The sequence below is a fragment of the Molothrus ater genome, chromosome 31, assembly GCF_012460135.2.
Source record: "Molothrus ater isolate BHLD 08-10-18 breed brown headed cowbird chromosome 31, BPBGC_Mater_1.1, whole genome shotgun sequence".
Lineage (NCBI taxonomy): Eukaryota > Metazoa > Chordata > Aves > Passeriformes > Icteridae > Molothrus > Molothrus ater.
Genome location: NC_071658.1, coordinates 791,037 through 807,616, shown reverse-complemented (window position 1 = coordinate 807,616; position 16,580 = coordinate 791,037). Strand labels below are relative to the sequence as shown.

Here is a 16,580-nt window from a genome sequence, read left to right as displayed (position 1 = left end):
GACCACAGGGCTCTTTACCATCCCAGAAAGCCCTGGGAGGTCTCCATGGAGCCCCTGTCTCTGCCTGTGACATTCCAGCTCTGGAACAGCCTGGAGTTGGAAAGGCCCCATGGAGCCCCTCTGAGTGCCTGTGACAAATCTGATCCTTAGCAGGCAACCATCAACAGAAGCCCCCTGTTAGTATGGTCAGTTTCCATGGCAACCATCACCAGGACCCTGTTGCTATGGTCAGTTTCCATGGCAACCATCACCAGCCCCCTGTTGCTATGCTCAGTCCCTCGGCAGCTCCATGGAGACCCCATGCCAGGGGTGGTTGCCATGGACACCAGCTCAGGCCTGCAGCCAGAGCCCGTTGCCATGGCAACCATTGGCAGCCCCATCCCCAGGCTGATGGGATCCCAGAAGCACAGAATTGGCTGAGCTGGGAGGGAGCCATCAGGATCCTCCAGTCCAACTGCTGGCCCTGCACAGGACACCCCAACAATGCCAGCCTGGGCCTGGCAGCGCTGGCCAAACGCTGCTGCAGCTCAGAGAGCCCTGGAGCTGGGACCCTTCCCTGGGGAGCCTGGCCAGGGCCCCAGCAGCCTCTGGGCAAAAACCTTTTCCTGACATCCAACCTGAGCCTGCCCCGACTCAGCTGCAGCCGCTCCCTCCACTCCTGTCCCTGGGCACCAGAGGGAAGAGGTTCCCACAGCCCCAGCCAGGGACCCACTCCCAAGGCTGCTGCCATGGCCACCAGGGCTGCCACCAGCTGGGATGCTTGGTTTCCACGGGCCGGGCTTCAGCAATGGGATTCCCCAATTTCCTGCTCCCGCTAAAACCGCGCTGCACTCACTGCCCTCCGGCCTCACATGGAAAGCACAAAAGGCAAAGATCCCGGGCTGGGATAAGAACAATTTATTGGGAACAGCAACGAGATAAGGAACAAACCGGAATAAAAACAATATTGTCAACAGAAAGGATAAGAAAAACTATTTACAGGGAAAACTACAACATCAACAACTGTCTGCCTGGCCACGTATTTCATCCTGTCTGGAAAGGACACCCTTCTCCTCAGGGAGACAGAGTCCCTTTCCTGCCCCTGGCAATGCCCTGAGGTGGGAGTGAATGTAATGACAGGGCCATGGCCAGACCCTCAAGTTCTTCCATCCCACATCAGGTCATTGGCAGGGGCAGGAAAAGGTGCAGGTGTCTTCCTAGCATGGATCACAGGGAACATGGATCACCAGTGCTCTTCCCAATGTGGGTTCTCCCATGGGGGATGAAGCTGGAGTGGTGCATGAAGCTGTTCCTGCAATCGAGGCATTTGTAGGGCTTCCCTTACTGCTGCCTCTGTTGGTGTCTTTTCATATGAGAACTTCTGGTGAAGCTCTTCCCACACTGGGGACACTCGTAGGGCCTCTCCCCAGTGTGGATGCGCCGGTGGGTGACGAGATTGAAGTTGTGATTGAAGCCCTTCCCACAGTCAGGGCAAAAGAAGGGCCTCTCCTGGGTGTGAATCCGCTGGTGTTGGAGGAGATGGAAGCTGGTGTGAAACCTCTTCTGACACTGGGGACACTCGTAGGGCCTCTCCCCAGTGTGGATGCGTTGGTGGATGATGAGGTGGGAATTCTGCTTGAAGCCCTTCCCACAGTCAGGGCAGAGGAAGGGCCTCTCCTGGGTGTGAATCCGCTGGTGCTGGAGGAGATGGAAGCTGGTGTGAAACCTGTTCTGACACTGGGGACACTCGAAGGGCCTCTCCACAGTGTGGATGAGTTGGTGGATGACGAGGGCAGAGCTGCAGCTGAAGCCCTTCCCACACTCCCCACAGTTGTCCGGCCATTCCCCAGTGTGGATGTGCTGGTGCCTGATCAGGTGGTACCTCTGCCTGAAGCTCTTCCCACACTCCAAGCACTTGTGGGGCTTCTCCCCATTGTGAAGCTTCCCATGGGCCACCAGCTCTGAGCTCTGGCTGAAGCTCTGCCCACCTTCCTGGCTCAGGGTGGGTCTTTCCTCCTCAGAGCCCCCTGGGCTGGGTTTTGAGCCCCTCCTCCTGTGGGATCTCTGGGGCTTTTCCTCTATGTTGGAATTCTGCAATGAGGACCCACTCAAAATGGCCTCTTCCACGAGGTTCTGCCAAGGGGATTTGTCCTCCCTGGTCTCCATCCTCAGTTTCTTCCCTGGGGGAGGAAGGACAAGGAGAGGATGGGATTTGCCTCCGTGCCAGAGGGAAGGGGAAGGAGATCCCCCCAGTGCATCCCTGGCAGGACAGGGTTGGCAGCAGGGTTGTCCTGCAGCCAGGGGCTGTGCTGGGCTGGGAGATGGAGCAGGAGAGAGGGGGAAAGGGGCACTGACTTCCTCCTCACCTGCCTGCATGTCCCAGGGCTCCTTCCTGTTTCTCGCAGCCTCCTCGTCCATCCAATCGAGATTTGGGAATGGGAAATCCTGTTTCGCGAACCAAACAAAGGTTTCGCACATTGTCTTTTGAAGTGGTTTGAAGGCAAACCTGGGGGAGTATCTAAATCAGATATACAATTTAATAAGAAAATGAAGATCAAGGCAATGATACAGAAACACTGCCTTAAACTGACAGAGTCAGGATATAACCTGACACCCTGTTGCTGCTCAGGGTGGTGGCTGCAGTCCCATCAAAGGCTGGCTGCAGTCCTGTGGGAGTGATGAACGTGATTCTGTCGAAGCAGTGATCCTGTAGAAGGGTCTGGTCTTCCTCTGGAGGTCCAGTGGTGATTCTAGAGCTCTTGTCCTCTGGGAATGCAGTAGGCAAGCTGCTCCTGGTGTTGCAAGGCTCAGCTTATATCCAGGTAGGAATGCTTGGATCCTCCCCCTGGGCGGAGCATCCCACAATGGGATGATGGAATTTTATCAGTCCTGCAGTGACACTCAATGGCCCATTCCCAGAAGATATCTCCCCTGGAGGGCGTTATCAGGGCTGAGTCATGAACAAGAACACTGCCCCGCCTGTTTATAGCAGTTGATGAAGATGGGGATTGAAAACATGCATTGGGTTCCATCTTACATTGCAACCTGAAACAGTGGGGTAATCCCTGCTCAGGGGGTGAACACCACCCCCCTTACCCAAACTGGCTCAGGTGTAAAACCCCCACCCCGGGAAGGCCACACACACAGGGGACAATGTCACACTTGCCCTGCCCCAGGGGAGGTCTTTGTCCCTGTCACTCCTTTGCTCTCCCCCACTTTTCTCTTTCTTTCCATCTCTCTCTCTACCTCACATTTACTGTTCAATAAAATCCACTTTGGATTTGGTCTCGTTAGCACCTTAATTGAGGTGGAGGCATTTTTCTGGAAATTTTCTTATCAAATTGCAACATTATTTTTGCACAGTGAGTTCAGGGCACTGTTGTCTGACTCCAAGTGCCTTTGACAACAGCATGGTTCCCTCCTCTGAGGAGGCTGTGGTTCTCTCTGGAGAAACTCTTGGAAACTTGGAAACAGTCCCTCCTTCCTCCTGTGGAAGTTATGGGAGAAATGATGAGGAAAATGGCTGCTGTGGGTCTGGAGCGTAAAGAAAATATTTTGTTGTTCTTCCTTGAAAAGGTTGTTAAAATCACAGGAGGAGAGGGAGCAAATGATATCAACGTGACTGACAAAGTTCATTTACTCCAAGGTGAGGAACCCAAGGCTGCTGAAAGTCCTACAAGAAGCCCAGCTCAAGTAGCTAAATTCCCAAATAACTCCAGCCAGGGGTCTCCAGGAGGATTTTTTTGGAGAGTGTTCAGAGCCGGCAGATCCCGGACTCGAGCCCCGGATATCTCCGGGCTCCCTAAGAGGAGCTTTTTCGGGGCCAGAGGAGCCACGATCGCCCCTCGGGAGTGTCCCGGGGGGTCCACGTGGGGATGGCCCGGTACCGACGGGGCGGGACATTGGTTTTGGGGATCCCCGTGAGAGCCGGGGCTGTGGAACGGGGGACCCCCGGGGTGGGGAGAGGGGAAGGGGTGATACCGGAGCTGGGGCACCCCCGGCAGCCCGGAGATGAGGCGGGGACGGGACCCCCTGACCCTGACAGGGGCATGTCCTGGGGTGACTTCATGATGCTCGTGCCCCATCGGTCCCTTTAGCCCAGAAATGAGTTCTGCACCTTTAAGGCTGGTTCTGAGAGCCAAGGGGAGGAGGAAGAAGCTGCAGTTTGTTTTCAGACACTGCACTCACTCCTCCACATTCTGGCTCCTGGATGGACAGAGGGCAGGACAGAGCTCTCCTTTGCTTTTAGTTAGTTTTTAGCTCGCTGAGGCAGAGAAGTTGCCTGGACTGGGGTTTTTCTCTTTCTTTGGAGCTGTTTCAAACCTGCTCTGGACTGAACACCCAGAACACCACTGGCCGCTCCCACCTGTGGCCCACTTGGCCAGGCGTGGACCAAGGAATTTCCAGCGCTGGAGGGACTGATAAGAGACTGATAAGAGACTGATAAGAGACTGAGTGAGCCGAGCTACAGCCCAAGGAGGGACTTGTGGAGTTTGTCATCTATTTTGAAGCAGCAGAAGGTTTTATTGCTTAATATTGTTCAATTTTTGTGCTGGTGAATGCTTTGCCTGGTAAATAAAGTTTTTTTCCACTTTTCTCCAAGAAAATATTTTCCCAAACTGGCTGAGGGTGGGGCTGCTGAATCTGCATTCTAGAGGAAACTCCTTTTGGAGGTTTTCAACCAAATTTGCCATAAACCAGGACAGGGCGGTGGAAAGAAGGGAATCCAAGTGGCTGGATTGAGGGGAGGCTGGAGAGGGGGACCCTGGGACTCCAAAACCTCCCAGAATCCCTAAGCAGGACCCTGGAGAGGGGGGATCCCCAGGACCCATGGGATCCCCAGCCCTGAGATGGGGGACCACCAGAACCCCAGAGGGATAAGACTGGAAATGGGAAACTCCTGGTGGATTTTTTTATTCACTCTTGATTTTTGGACATCAGGTGACTTCCAGAGATGCACTTGGGCAAGAGGAATCCCAAACTGAAGGCATTCGCACCTTGTTTTTCCCCAGTCCACAGTTTTCCCCAAACCTTCCAACAGTGACATCCCCCCTGTCCCACACTGGGTGAACTCAGTCCCAAACTTGACCCTGATCCTGGTCTCAATCTCTCTCCACGTTTAGACACACTCACAGTTCTGTATTTAATCCCATCCCAGTCCCAAACTCATCTAGCCCCAGACCCAATCCCAACCCCAGCCCTAAAGCCAATCCCATGTCTAGCCTTAACCCCAATCCCAGCTCTAATCCAAATCTCAGCCCCAACTCCAAGACCAGCCCCAATTCCAGCCCCTTCCTAAATCCTCGGCCCCAAACCAAATCCCAGGTTCAACCCTTCTGGGGGTTTGGGGGTGTCTCTGTCCCTGTGCCCCCGATGATGTTTGGGTGGGGTCCCAGCAGGGCTGAGAGGGACAGAGACCCCCCCGGCCTCCCCAGGGGTGAGAAGGTGGCAGAGCCCCCCCAGCCCCGAGCAGCCTCAGCGGTGAGAGGGACACAGAGCCCCTGGTGCCCAGCCCTGCACAGGCATTGCCTGAGGCCAGAGGGATGGAGACCCCCCGAGCATCCCCCAGGGGGAGGGGACAGAGGGCCCCGAGCATCCCCTGGGCTGAGAGGGACAGAGACTGCCCCGAGCACCCCCTGGCACAGGGGTGAGAGGGAGGGAGACCCCCCAGGCATTCCCTGGGGTGAGAATGATGGAGACCCCTGGGGAATGGCCTGGGGTGAGAGGGACAGGGACACCCCTGGGGAATGGCCTGGGGTGACAGGGACAAGGACACCCCTGCGGAATGGCCTGGGGTGACAGGGACAGGGACAAACCCTCCCAAGCCCCTCCCAAGCATCCCCCACGGCGAGAGGCTCAGAGACCCCTTGAGCATCCTATGTGCACGGGATAAAGTAAAGTTGTTTCTTGACAGAAATCAAACTTAACCCTACAGGAAATGCCTTGAATTTGCTCTTCCCACAAGTCACTTGTGGTGAAAATGCAAACAAATCGCAAAATTTAATAAACTGACAGTAGAAGCAATTCTGTGGCAATTCCAAAATCCATTGTTCCTGCACAGCTCCAGCTTAGCTGTTGGCACATTCTGATAAAAGAAAAGTGGAAATTCAGCCCAATACATTGTGATACCTGTTTTATGAAAAGATTATGAAAAGGAAGGGAATGCTCTGTGTAGATGTCACAAAGGTGAAAAGGACAAAGAAAAAAATTATTCTTAGATTTGGCAAAGCCCCCGGTGTGTGAAAGAGAAAAGGGGGGACAGCCACAGAGTGAGAGGGACAGAGACCTCCCCTGGGGCAGGGCAAGTGTGACATTGTCCCCTGTGTGTGTGGCCTTCCCGGGGTGGGGGTTTTACACCTGAGCCAGTTTGGGTAAGGGGGGTGGTGTTCACCCCCTGAGCAGGGATTCCCCCACTGTTTCAGGTTGCAATGTAAGATGGAACCCAATGCATGTTTTCAATCCCCATCTTCATCAACTGCTATAAACAGGTGGGGCAGTGTTCTTGATCTCTTCCATGACTCAGCCCTGATAACGCCCTCCAGGGGAGATATCTTCTGGGAATGGGCCATTGAGTGTCACTGCAGGACTGATAAAATTCCATCATCCCATTGTGGGATGCTCCGCCCAGGGGGAGGATCCAAGCATTCCTACCTGGATATAAGCTGAGCCTTGCAACACCAGGAGCAGCTTGCCTACTGCATTCCCAGAGGACAAGAGCTCCAGAACCACCACTGGGCCTCCAGAGGAAGACCAGACCCTTCTACAGGATCACTGCTCGACTGAATCACGTTCATCACTCCCACAGGACTGCAGCCAGCCTTTGATGGGACTGCAGCCACCACCCTGAGCAGCAACAGGGTGTCAGGTTATATCCTGACTCTGTCAGTTTAAGGCAGTGTTTCTGTATCATTGCCTTGATCTTCATTTTCTTATTAAATTGTATATCTGACTTGGATTCTCCTCCAGGTTTGCCTTCAAACCAGAACAAAAGACAATGTGTGCACCCTTTGTTTGGTTCGCGAAACAGGATTGCCCATTCTCAAACCTTGACTCAATAGAGGAGGAGGCTGTCAGAACGACGACAGAGCCCTGGGACATGCAGGCAGGTGAGGAGGAAGTCAGTGCCCCTTTCCCCCTCTCTCCTGCTCCATCTCCCAGCCCAGCACAGCCCCCGGCTGCAGGACAACCCTGCTGCCAACCCTGTCCTGCCGGGATGCACTGGGGGGATCTCCTTCCGCTTCCCTGTGGCACGGAGGCAAATCCCATCCTCTCCTTGTCCTTCCTCCCCCAGGGAAGAAACTGAGAATGGAGACCAGAGAGGACAAATTCCTACAGCAGAACCTCATGGAAGAGGCCATTTTATGTGGCTCCACGGTGCAGAATTCCAACAGGGTGGATAAGTCCCAGAGATTCCACAGGAGAGGGTGCTCCCAACCCAGCCCAGGGGGCTCTGAGGAGGAAAGACCCACCCTGAGCCAGGAAGGTGGACAGAGCTTCAGCCAGAGATGAGAGCTGATGGCCCAGGAACATCTTCATGATGGGGAGAAGCCCCACAAATGCTTGGAGTGTGGGAAGAGCTTCACGCAGAGCAGCACCCTGATCCGCCACCAGATGATCCACACTGGGGAATGGCTCTACGAGTGTGGGGAGTGTGGGAAGGGCTTCAGCTGCAGCTCTGCCCTCATCACCCACCAATGCATCCACACTGTGGAGAGGCCCTTCGAGTGTCCCCAGTGTCAGAACAGGTTTCACACCAGCTCCCATCTCCTCCAGCACCAGCGAATTCACACCAAGGAGAGGCCCTTTCTGTGCCCTGACTGCGGGAAGGGATTCAGGCAAAACTCCCACCTCATCAGGCACCCATCAATGCATCCACACTGGGGAGAGGCCCTACGAGTGTTCCCAGTGTGGGAAGAGGTTTCAGAGCTGCTCCAATCTCCTCCTGCATGAGCGCATTCACATCCAGGAGGGGCCCTTCCTCTGCCCCGACTGTGGGAAGGGCTTCAAGCACAACTCCACCCTCCTCACCCACCGGCGCATCCACACAGGAGAGAGGCCCTATGAGTGTCCCCAGTGTGGGAAGAGCTTCACCAGCAGCTCTCATTTGAAAAGACACCAACGGAGCCACCAGTAAGGGAAGCCCTGCAAATGCCTCGATTGCAGGAACAGCTTCATGCACCACTCCATCTTCATCCCTCATGGGAGAACCCACATTGGGAAGAGTCCCAGTGATCCATGTTCCCTGTAATCCATGTGAGGAAGACACCTGTCTCTTTTCCTGCCCCTCCCAGTGACATGATGTGGCATTGAAAAACATGAGGATCTGGCCATGGCCGTGTCATTACATTCACTCCAACCCCAGAACATTTCCAGGAGCAGGAAAGGGACTCTCTCTCTCTCTCTCCCTGAGGAGGTGTCCTTTCCAGACAGGGGAATTGTGGCCAGGCAGACCCTGTGAGTTGTGTTTTTATTTTCCCTGTAAACGGTTTTATTTATCCCTTCTGTTATCAATATTGTTTCTCCTCTGTTTGTTCCTTATCTCATTGCTGTTCCCAATAAATTGTTCTTATCCCAGCCCGGGATCTTTGCCTTTTGTGCTTTCCATGTGAGGCGGGAGGGCAGTGAGTGCAGCGCGGTTTTAGCGGGAGCAGGAAATTGGGGAATCCCATTGCTGAAGCCCGGCCCGTGGAAACAGAGCATCCCAGCTGGTGGCAGCCCTGGTGGCCATGGCAGCAGCCTTGGGAGTGGGTCCCTGGCTGGGGCTGTGGGAACCTCTTCCCTCTGGTGCCCAGGGACAGGAGTGGAGGGAGCGGCTGCAGCTGAGTCGGGGCAGGCTCAGGTTGGATGTCAGGAAAAGGTTTTTGCCCAGAGGCTGCTGGGGCCCTGGCCAGGCTCCCCAGGGAAGGGTCCCAGCTCCAGGGCTCTCTGAGCTGCAGCAGCGTTTGGCCAGCGCTGCCAGGCCCAGGCTGGCATTGTTGGGGTGTCCTGTGCAGGGCCAGCAGTTGGACTGGAGGATCCTGATGGCTCCCTCCCAGCTCAGCCAATTCTGTGCTTCTGGGATCCCATCAGCCTGGGGATGGGGCTGCCAATGGTTGCCATGGCAACGGGCTCTGGCTGCAGGCCTGAGCTGGTGTCCATGGCAACCACCCCTGGCATGGGGTCTCCATGGAGCTGCCGAGGGACTGAGCATAGCAACAGGGGGCTGGTGATGGTTGCCATGGAAACTGACCATAGCAACAGGGTCCTGGTGATGGTTGCCATGGAAACTGACCATACTAACAGGGGGCTTCTGTTGATGGTTGCCTGCTAAGGATCAGATTTGTCACAGGCACTCAGAGGGGCTCCATGGGGCCTTTCCAACTCCAGGCTGTTCCAGAGCTGGAATGTCACAGGCAGAGACAGGGGCTCCATGGAGACCTCCCAGGGCTTTCTGGGATGGTAAAGAGCCCTGTGGTCAGAGGCAGTCACAGCCATTCCATGGTGACATCCCAGGGCACCTTGGGCTGCAAAGGCACCCATCTGTCACAGGCACTCACGGGGGCTCCACGGTGACATCCCAGGAGTCCCCAGGCTGCCAAAGAGCCGGGATGTCCCAGACACTCACAGGAGTTCCTGTCATGGGCACAGTGGGAGCTTCAGGCAAAGTTTATTACAGAAGCTCCTGTTGGGTCACGAGGTGCAGAAATGATCCCCAATACCCCCACAGATCCCCAAATGTCACCATTGAATCAGAGATGACACGGATTCAGATCAGAAGGCTAAGGGCTAAAAGTCACCTGTTTTTTCAGTCCTCTTCTTTTATATCCTGGTATGCTATAGGTGGACCTCATTGATCAATTAATCAACACATTTCACATGATTGGCCAATTAAGACAACACCATTGAGTAAATGACTTTATGGAAAAAAGCCAACTTATTACAAACATTCTTGGGGCACCAGTCATTGAGGTTTGTTTTTTGTAGGGCCTTTCTGGGGGCTCCCTGAATGGGCGAAACCCTCTGTAGCAGTTCTGTGCCAGGTAAAAGGAGATGCATGGGACTTTCTCAGTCTTCAGCTTCTTGTTTATTGTTATCTTATCTAAAGTTTTGCATTGCTGTCCACACCAGGCCCAACATGCTGGGAAAATGTATGGTACTAAAATGAATGGTTTCAAGGTCTTTTAAAGTTTTCTCATCCAATTAATTCTTAAAACATACATTATTTCTACTTATCTACCAATAATTCATCCCTTGACTGTCCACATAACCTCTGCACTCTGCTTTCCTTGACCAATCACCCTGTGCTACCAACACTGCAGAAAATGGAGTAGATGAAGAAGAAGACAGGGACTACACCCCAATTCCTGCAACTTGCTTCCTATCTACACCGTATTAAAAATCCCAAAACCTAAATTTCTCACCCAAGGGACATAGTATGCTACTCTCTATTACCTATTTCACACCTTGGAAAATTCTAATCTGTCTCAAAGTCCTGGAAGTCCTCTCCATGGGCAAAGGTTAAATGCAGTGTTTCTCTGGGGGTCAGGATCCCTCAGAGCAGACAGAGAAATATTCCCTGTTCCCTGGATTCCCACACATTTAACCTAATATCTTTTAACCCTTAGCATGTGAAGTTACCCAAAAACGTTCCAGGTAAGTAGGATTAGAAGAGAAGAAACAGAGAACAACAGAAAGACAGAAGATCCATAGAAAGACACACAGACGGGTATCAACTGCTGGGGTTCCAGCTTCACCAAAAGAGGAACCCCAGGAGAAGGCAGGATCCAGACCCTGGGCTGGCCTCGTGCTCCGGCTTTTAACCCCCTGGGCCTTCATGGCCCTGCCCCTGGGGTGGGACTGCCAGTTGCTTGTCCAATCAGAGCCAGGGTAGCACCAGCTGCTGCTGTGTGATTGATTGATTGATTGATTGATTACAGCTGGGCCAATCAGAGGTGGGTTAACATCACCCCCTGCTGTGTGATTGACAGCTCTGCCAGGCCAGGGCTGGGGGCGGGGCTCTGTCCCACCACAAACCAAGGCCTGACCCGGCCCTGGCCCCACACGGGCATTCCGAGCATCCCAAGGTGTCTCGGGACATGGATCTCATCCAGCCTCTGACAGCCACCACGGTGACACTACGGAACCTCATGGAGCCATGGGTCAGTTGTGACAATGGAGATCCAAGGAAACGATGGTGAGACTGTGGAATCCAGGAATCGTGGAATCAAGGAGACCATTGTGCAAATCATGGGCCCTATGGAAGCAAGGATCCATGATCAAACTGTGGTTTGATTGTGATTGATTTAAAATAGAAACAAGGAGCCATTGTTTCACAGTGGGGCTGCGTGGGGCCAATGGACCCTTGTGACTCTGTTGGGGCTCATGAAACCAAGAAGCCATTGTGACATTGCCAGACCTCATGGAATCAAGGAGACCATTGTGACAGTGTTAGGACCCATGAAGTCAATGGAACATGGAACAGGTCTGCCTGGTTTGGCCTCCTGGGGGCTGTCTGAGAGGTCCCACTGAATTTGGCATGTCAAGGGCCACTTCCCATCTGACTGTGAAGCACTGGGGCTTGGTGCTTTTATTCCGATGGGAAAGAACTGTCTTTCTTGTCTAGGCACTCATGGCTGTAATTAGGATTCCACCTTTAAAATTCCATATATCAAGGCTTACTCTCCAAAATAATTTACCATACAGTCAAGTCTAGCAAGCCTTGGCTTCTGGTGACTGCCTCTCATCTGACCTTGCACCACTGCGCTTGCTTGTTTCCTTCCTATGGAGACCATTGTGACACTGCGGGGTGCTGTGGAGCCAAAGGGCTTTGTTACACTGTAGGAACTTGTGGAACCAAGGGGATCATTGTGACACTGTGAGTACCATGGATCCATGGGGCCATTGTGACACTGTGTAGTCTTGAGGAACCCTGGAGACCATTGGGACACTTTGGGGTCTTCTGAAATGCAGAGGACATTGTGACCCTGCAGGGTACCATGGATCCAAGGGACCACTGTGACACTGTAGGGCCTCGTGGAACCAAGAACATCATTGTGGCTTTGCTGGGCCACATGGTCCCAAGGGACCATTGTGACACTGTGGGGCCTCGTGGAACCAAGGACATCTTTGTGGCTCTGTTGGACTGCGTGGTCCCAAGGGGCCAGTGTGAAGCAGCAGGGCTTTGTGGAACCAGAGGCCATTGCTGCATTTCAGGGCCTCGTGGAGCCAAAGGACCAGTGTGATCCTGCAGGACACCGTGGATCCATGGAGAGCATTGTGGCATTGCAAGGCCCCATGGAATCATGGAGACCATTGTGACCCTGCAGGGCCTCATGGAAGGAAGGGGCCATTGTGACACTATGGGAACTTGTGGAACCAAGGGAATCATTGTTGCACTACTGGGCCCCAATGGAACAAAGGGGCCATGGGACACAGCCAGGCTTCATGGAACCAATCGATCATTGTGACACTGTGGGGCCTTGTGGAACCATGGAGACCATTAAGATCCTTAAGGACTTGTGTAACCAAGGGGCCATTATGACACCTGAGGGCATCATGGAAGCCAGAGAACCATTGTGGCACTGCAGGGCCCTGTGGAACCAAGGGAACATGAAATAGTGGCTGCCTTGGCCTCCCAGGGGTCACCTGACAGGTCTGGCTGACCTTGGAATGTGGAAGGCCACTCCCATCTGCTCCTGAAACACTGGGGCTCTGGGCTCTTCTTTTTATGGAAAAGAACTGTCCATCTTTTCCAGGCATCCATGGCCAAAATTAGGATTCCACCTCCAAATTTCTGTCTATCCAAGGATTGCTGCCCAACAAAAGCTGCCAGGACAGACAGGTCTGGCTGGTCTTTAACTCCTGAGTGCCAGAACTCACCTGTTTTCCAAACACTGGAAAGGGCTCTGTGCTTTTCTTTTTATGGAAAAATCATCCTTCTCCAGGCACAAATATCTGAACTTAGTATTCTGCATTCATAATTTTGAATATCCAAGGATTGCTCCAAGAAAACCTGCCGGGACAGACAGATCAGGCTTGCCTTGGCCTCTGGTGGTTTCCGTTCATCAGCTCCTGAAACATGAGGGCTCCGTGGTTTCCTTCCTATGGAGACCAATGTGACATTGGGAGCCTTGTGAAATGAAGGGGCTGTCGTGACACTGCAGAGCACCATGGATCCAAGGGACCATTGTGACACTGTGGGGCCTCGTGGAACCCAGGACATCATCGTGACTCTGTTGGGCCACATGGTCCCAAGGGGCCAGTGCAAAGCAGTGGTTGGTAGTTAGCCCAGCTGTAACTCAGAGTCAGACAGATTTTTCCTCCAAAGAATTTGGCATGAGTTTCAAGCCCTGGGAATCATTTGTTTAACTTAGGGTGAACTTGAGAGTTCCCCCATAAGCCTTTAGTGTTGCTATGTTAAGTTGTCCAAATTCTCCTCCCCTATTGGTTACTTTTTTCCCCTATATGGTTATTGTTCCAGAGTGTTCTACCCCCAAGTGTCTATGTTGTTGCTTCCCCCTTTGTCTCAGGTCTTTGGATCCTGCCCCTTCTACTGTGCTCGACTTCTCCATGTTTATTGTTTCTCACCCTGTGTTATTAAAGTTCCTTTTAAGCTACTCCATCGAACCTGCTCCTTTTCATTTTCACCACCCTTGCCCTGAAGTCAGGGAACCAGAGAGGTTTGTCACAGCCACCCTCATTGTGACCTTTGGCACCCAAACAGGGACCATGACATTCAGGGCTCCCTGTGTCAGTCACATCAGCTGGGGTTAGCTGATGGATAGGCCAGTGCTTCCCGGGATTTTGGATTGTGCCGGGCCCAGTGGATTCATCGTTGCTTCAAGGGACCTTGCCTAGGATAGGCAGGGACAATGATGGTTCAGCTGCATAGGACTGCAGGTGGGTTTGGGGAAAAGCAAGACATTTATTGCCCATTTTGCCACTGTGTTTTTACAATATGCACCCACATCCCATAATTGATTTGGGGTGTTCTGGTGGCTCTTCCCCATGAGGCAGAGAAAGAGAAAAATGGCCAGCCAGATGTCCAAAGTAGAAAGGAGCATATACGGATGCTTTAATTCTCACTGATCATGACAAAATATTCTCAAAGAGTGAATAAAAATCAATCATGAGGTGTAACATTAAAAATTTTCCAGACACCTCTGCTGATGAAATCCATACCACTGAATTTTGGGACTCAGTGGGAGTTAAATTGTACAAGCTTTTGATCAAAAGGGACCCCACTGCACCCCGCATGCTCCCCATCTTCCATGCCACCATTCACCAGCAAGCATTTTCTTGAAAACTCAATCCGTTGGTCACTCCTAACTCGGGACCTCCCCTCAAACCTGCCTTTCTCACACCTTCCACGATGGTCCAAGATGGCAATGGCCACGCCCTCTTGGAGCATCATGCCCTGGAGACTCAAGATGGAAGGAGCCTGAATGTGGCTCGGGACCCCGACCATCCTCCCTCCATCTTGGCTCCTCCACTTCCTGCTACCACAGCCTTCTCTTCCGCCCTGAACAAACCTCCAGACTCCACCCCCACAACTGCGGGTCACGCCCCCACTGTCAATCATCCTCTCCACCCTGGGCAATGCCTCCAGTTAAGGAAGGAGACTGGCAAATAATCTCGAAACTCCTCATTGCCGCTGTATATAAGAAAGGGTCAGAATCCTAGCTATCAGCCATTGCTTTATGGGGAAATCAAGGATCTGTGTAGGGCAGCTAAAGACCACAGAAAGGACTTGCCTTGTTTTAATGGCCTAATGAGGGCCATGTTTACAGCTCATGTCTTACCCCCTATGATTTAAAATATATTATGACCATGTTGTTATTGTCACCTACAGAATACACCCTGTGGGAACGGGGATGGAAGTGTTCACTAAATCAATTAATAGCAGACTAGGCTAATAATGAGGCAAGGGCGGAATTGACAATCAACCATCCAGCTGGAGAAGGGCAACACAGCCTACCAGATGATGAAACAGCAGGTATCCCCAGAGAAGTATTGGATGATATCAAAGAGATGGCTCTGAAAGCTTTAATCCCTGTATTGGATGGTAGCACCCCCAATTTGGACTACCTTGGGTGGCTGCAGCTAAAGCTTTAGGGCAATCAGACCATCCTGGGTGCCTGTTAAGTAAGCAAACCAATGCTGCCTCCCTCACATTGAGTGGCCTGCTCTCAGACACAGAGACCATCAGACATGCCACCATCCTCCCTCCATCTTGGCTCCTCCACTTCCTGCTACCACAGCCTTCTCTTCCGCCCTGAACAAACCTCCAGACTCCACCCCCTACACTGCGGGTCACGCCCCCACTGTCAATCATCCTCTCCACCCTTGACCATGCCTTCAATTAAGGAAGGAGACTGGCAAATAGCCTCAAAACTCCTCGTTGCCCCCATATGTTATGAAAGAAAGGGGCAGAATCCCAGGGATCAGCCATTGGTTTACGGGGAAATCAAGGATCTGTGTAGGGCAGCTAAAGACCATAGGAAGGACTTACCTTGCTTTAATGGCCTAATGAGGGCCATGTTTACAGCACATGTCTCAACCCCCTGTGATTTAAAATATATTATGACCATGTTGTTGTCACCTATAGACTACACCCTGTGGGAAGGGGGATGGAAACGTTTGGTAAATGAATTAATAGAAGACTGTGCTAATAATGAGGCAAGGGCAGAACTGACAATCAACCATCTAGCTGGAGAAGGACCACACAGCCTGCCAGATGATCAAGCAGCAGGTATCCCCAGAAGAGCATTGGATGATATCAAAGAGATGGCTTTGAAAGCTTGAATCCAGGTACCGGATGGTAGCACCCCCAATTTGGACTATGTAAACATAAGACAAGAACCTGGAGAGCCCTACATGAAATTTATTGATCACCTTAAACAAGCACTAGAGAAACCCTAGGGGCCATGCAATTCCCCTTTAAGGGGCCCCAGCAACATCTACAGGGCCCAAAAATATGTTTCCAGTGTGGTAAACAACATTTTAGAAAAGATTGTCCCCAAGGAGGAGGGGCCTATCCGGTCCCTAATGGATAATCAACATCAAATTAGGTGGAATTTCTCAAAAGGTAACTACACCAAGCAGCCAAAAACTGCCATCGGAGTGCAAGGTGGCCTCAGGCTATGACACAAATGTTCAAGCCAACGATGCCTACAATCGCTGAATTGTACACCCATTAGAGATAATGTAGCCCTAAACTCCAGCACCTCATCTCCCATTTGCCAACCACCTTACCACCAGGGGCAAAATTGAAGTTGGTGAGTCTGGAATCTGTTGTTTTAACTGATTATTTTGCCCATGAAATATCAACAGGACAGCTGAGGCCCGAAGATCAGCCCTGTGAACTATTAATTTTAGTAAACTACCAATCAAGCACTGAAGGATTTTTTCTATTGCCATCCATACTATCAATGTCCTCACAATGAGAAATTACAGTGCTGGCCCTGTCTCCCAACCCACCTTGTTTTATACCCCAAGGACTAACAATTGCCAAGGCAGGATGCTGATGACACTTCACTAGGGATGTGATAAATCAGGATTGACCAAAAATCACCTGCACTCTGGAACTTAACAGTGAAAAGATTGTTTTGACAGGGCTTGTG

General features: G+C 52.2%; 1 protein-coding gene across 1 annotated transcript in view; it reads right to left on the bottom strand.

Moving 5' to 3' along the window:
- Positions 1-1,320: 1,320 nt before the first annotated feature.
- The window catches only part of LOC118700542 (zinc finger protein 420-like), a 267,804-nt gene continuing 252,544 nt past the window's right edge, over positions 1,321-16,580 (bottom strand). Inside the window, exon 3 of the mRNA XM_054518021.1 lies at positions 1,321-1,967. Coding sequence (XP_054373996.1) covers positions 1,321-1,967 — 647 coding nt within the window. The remainder of the gene's footprint in view (positions 1,968-16,580) is intronic.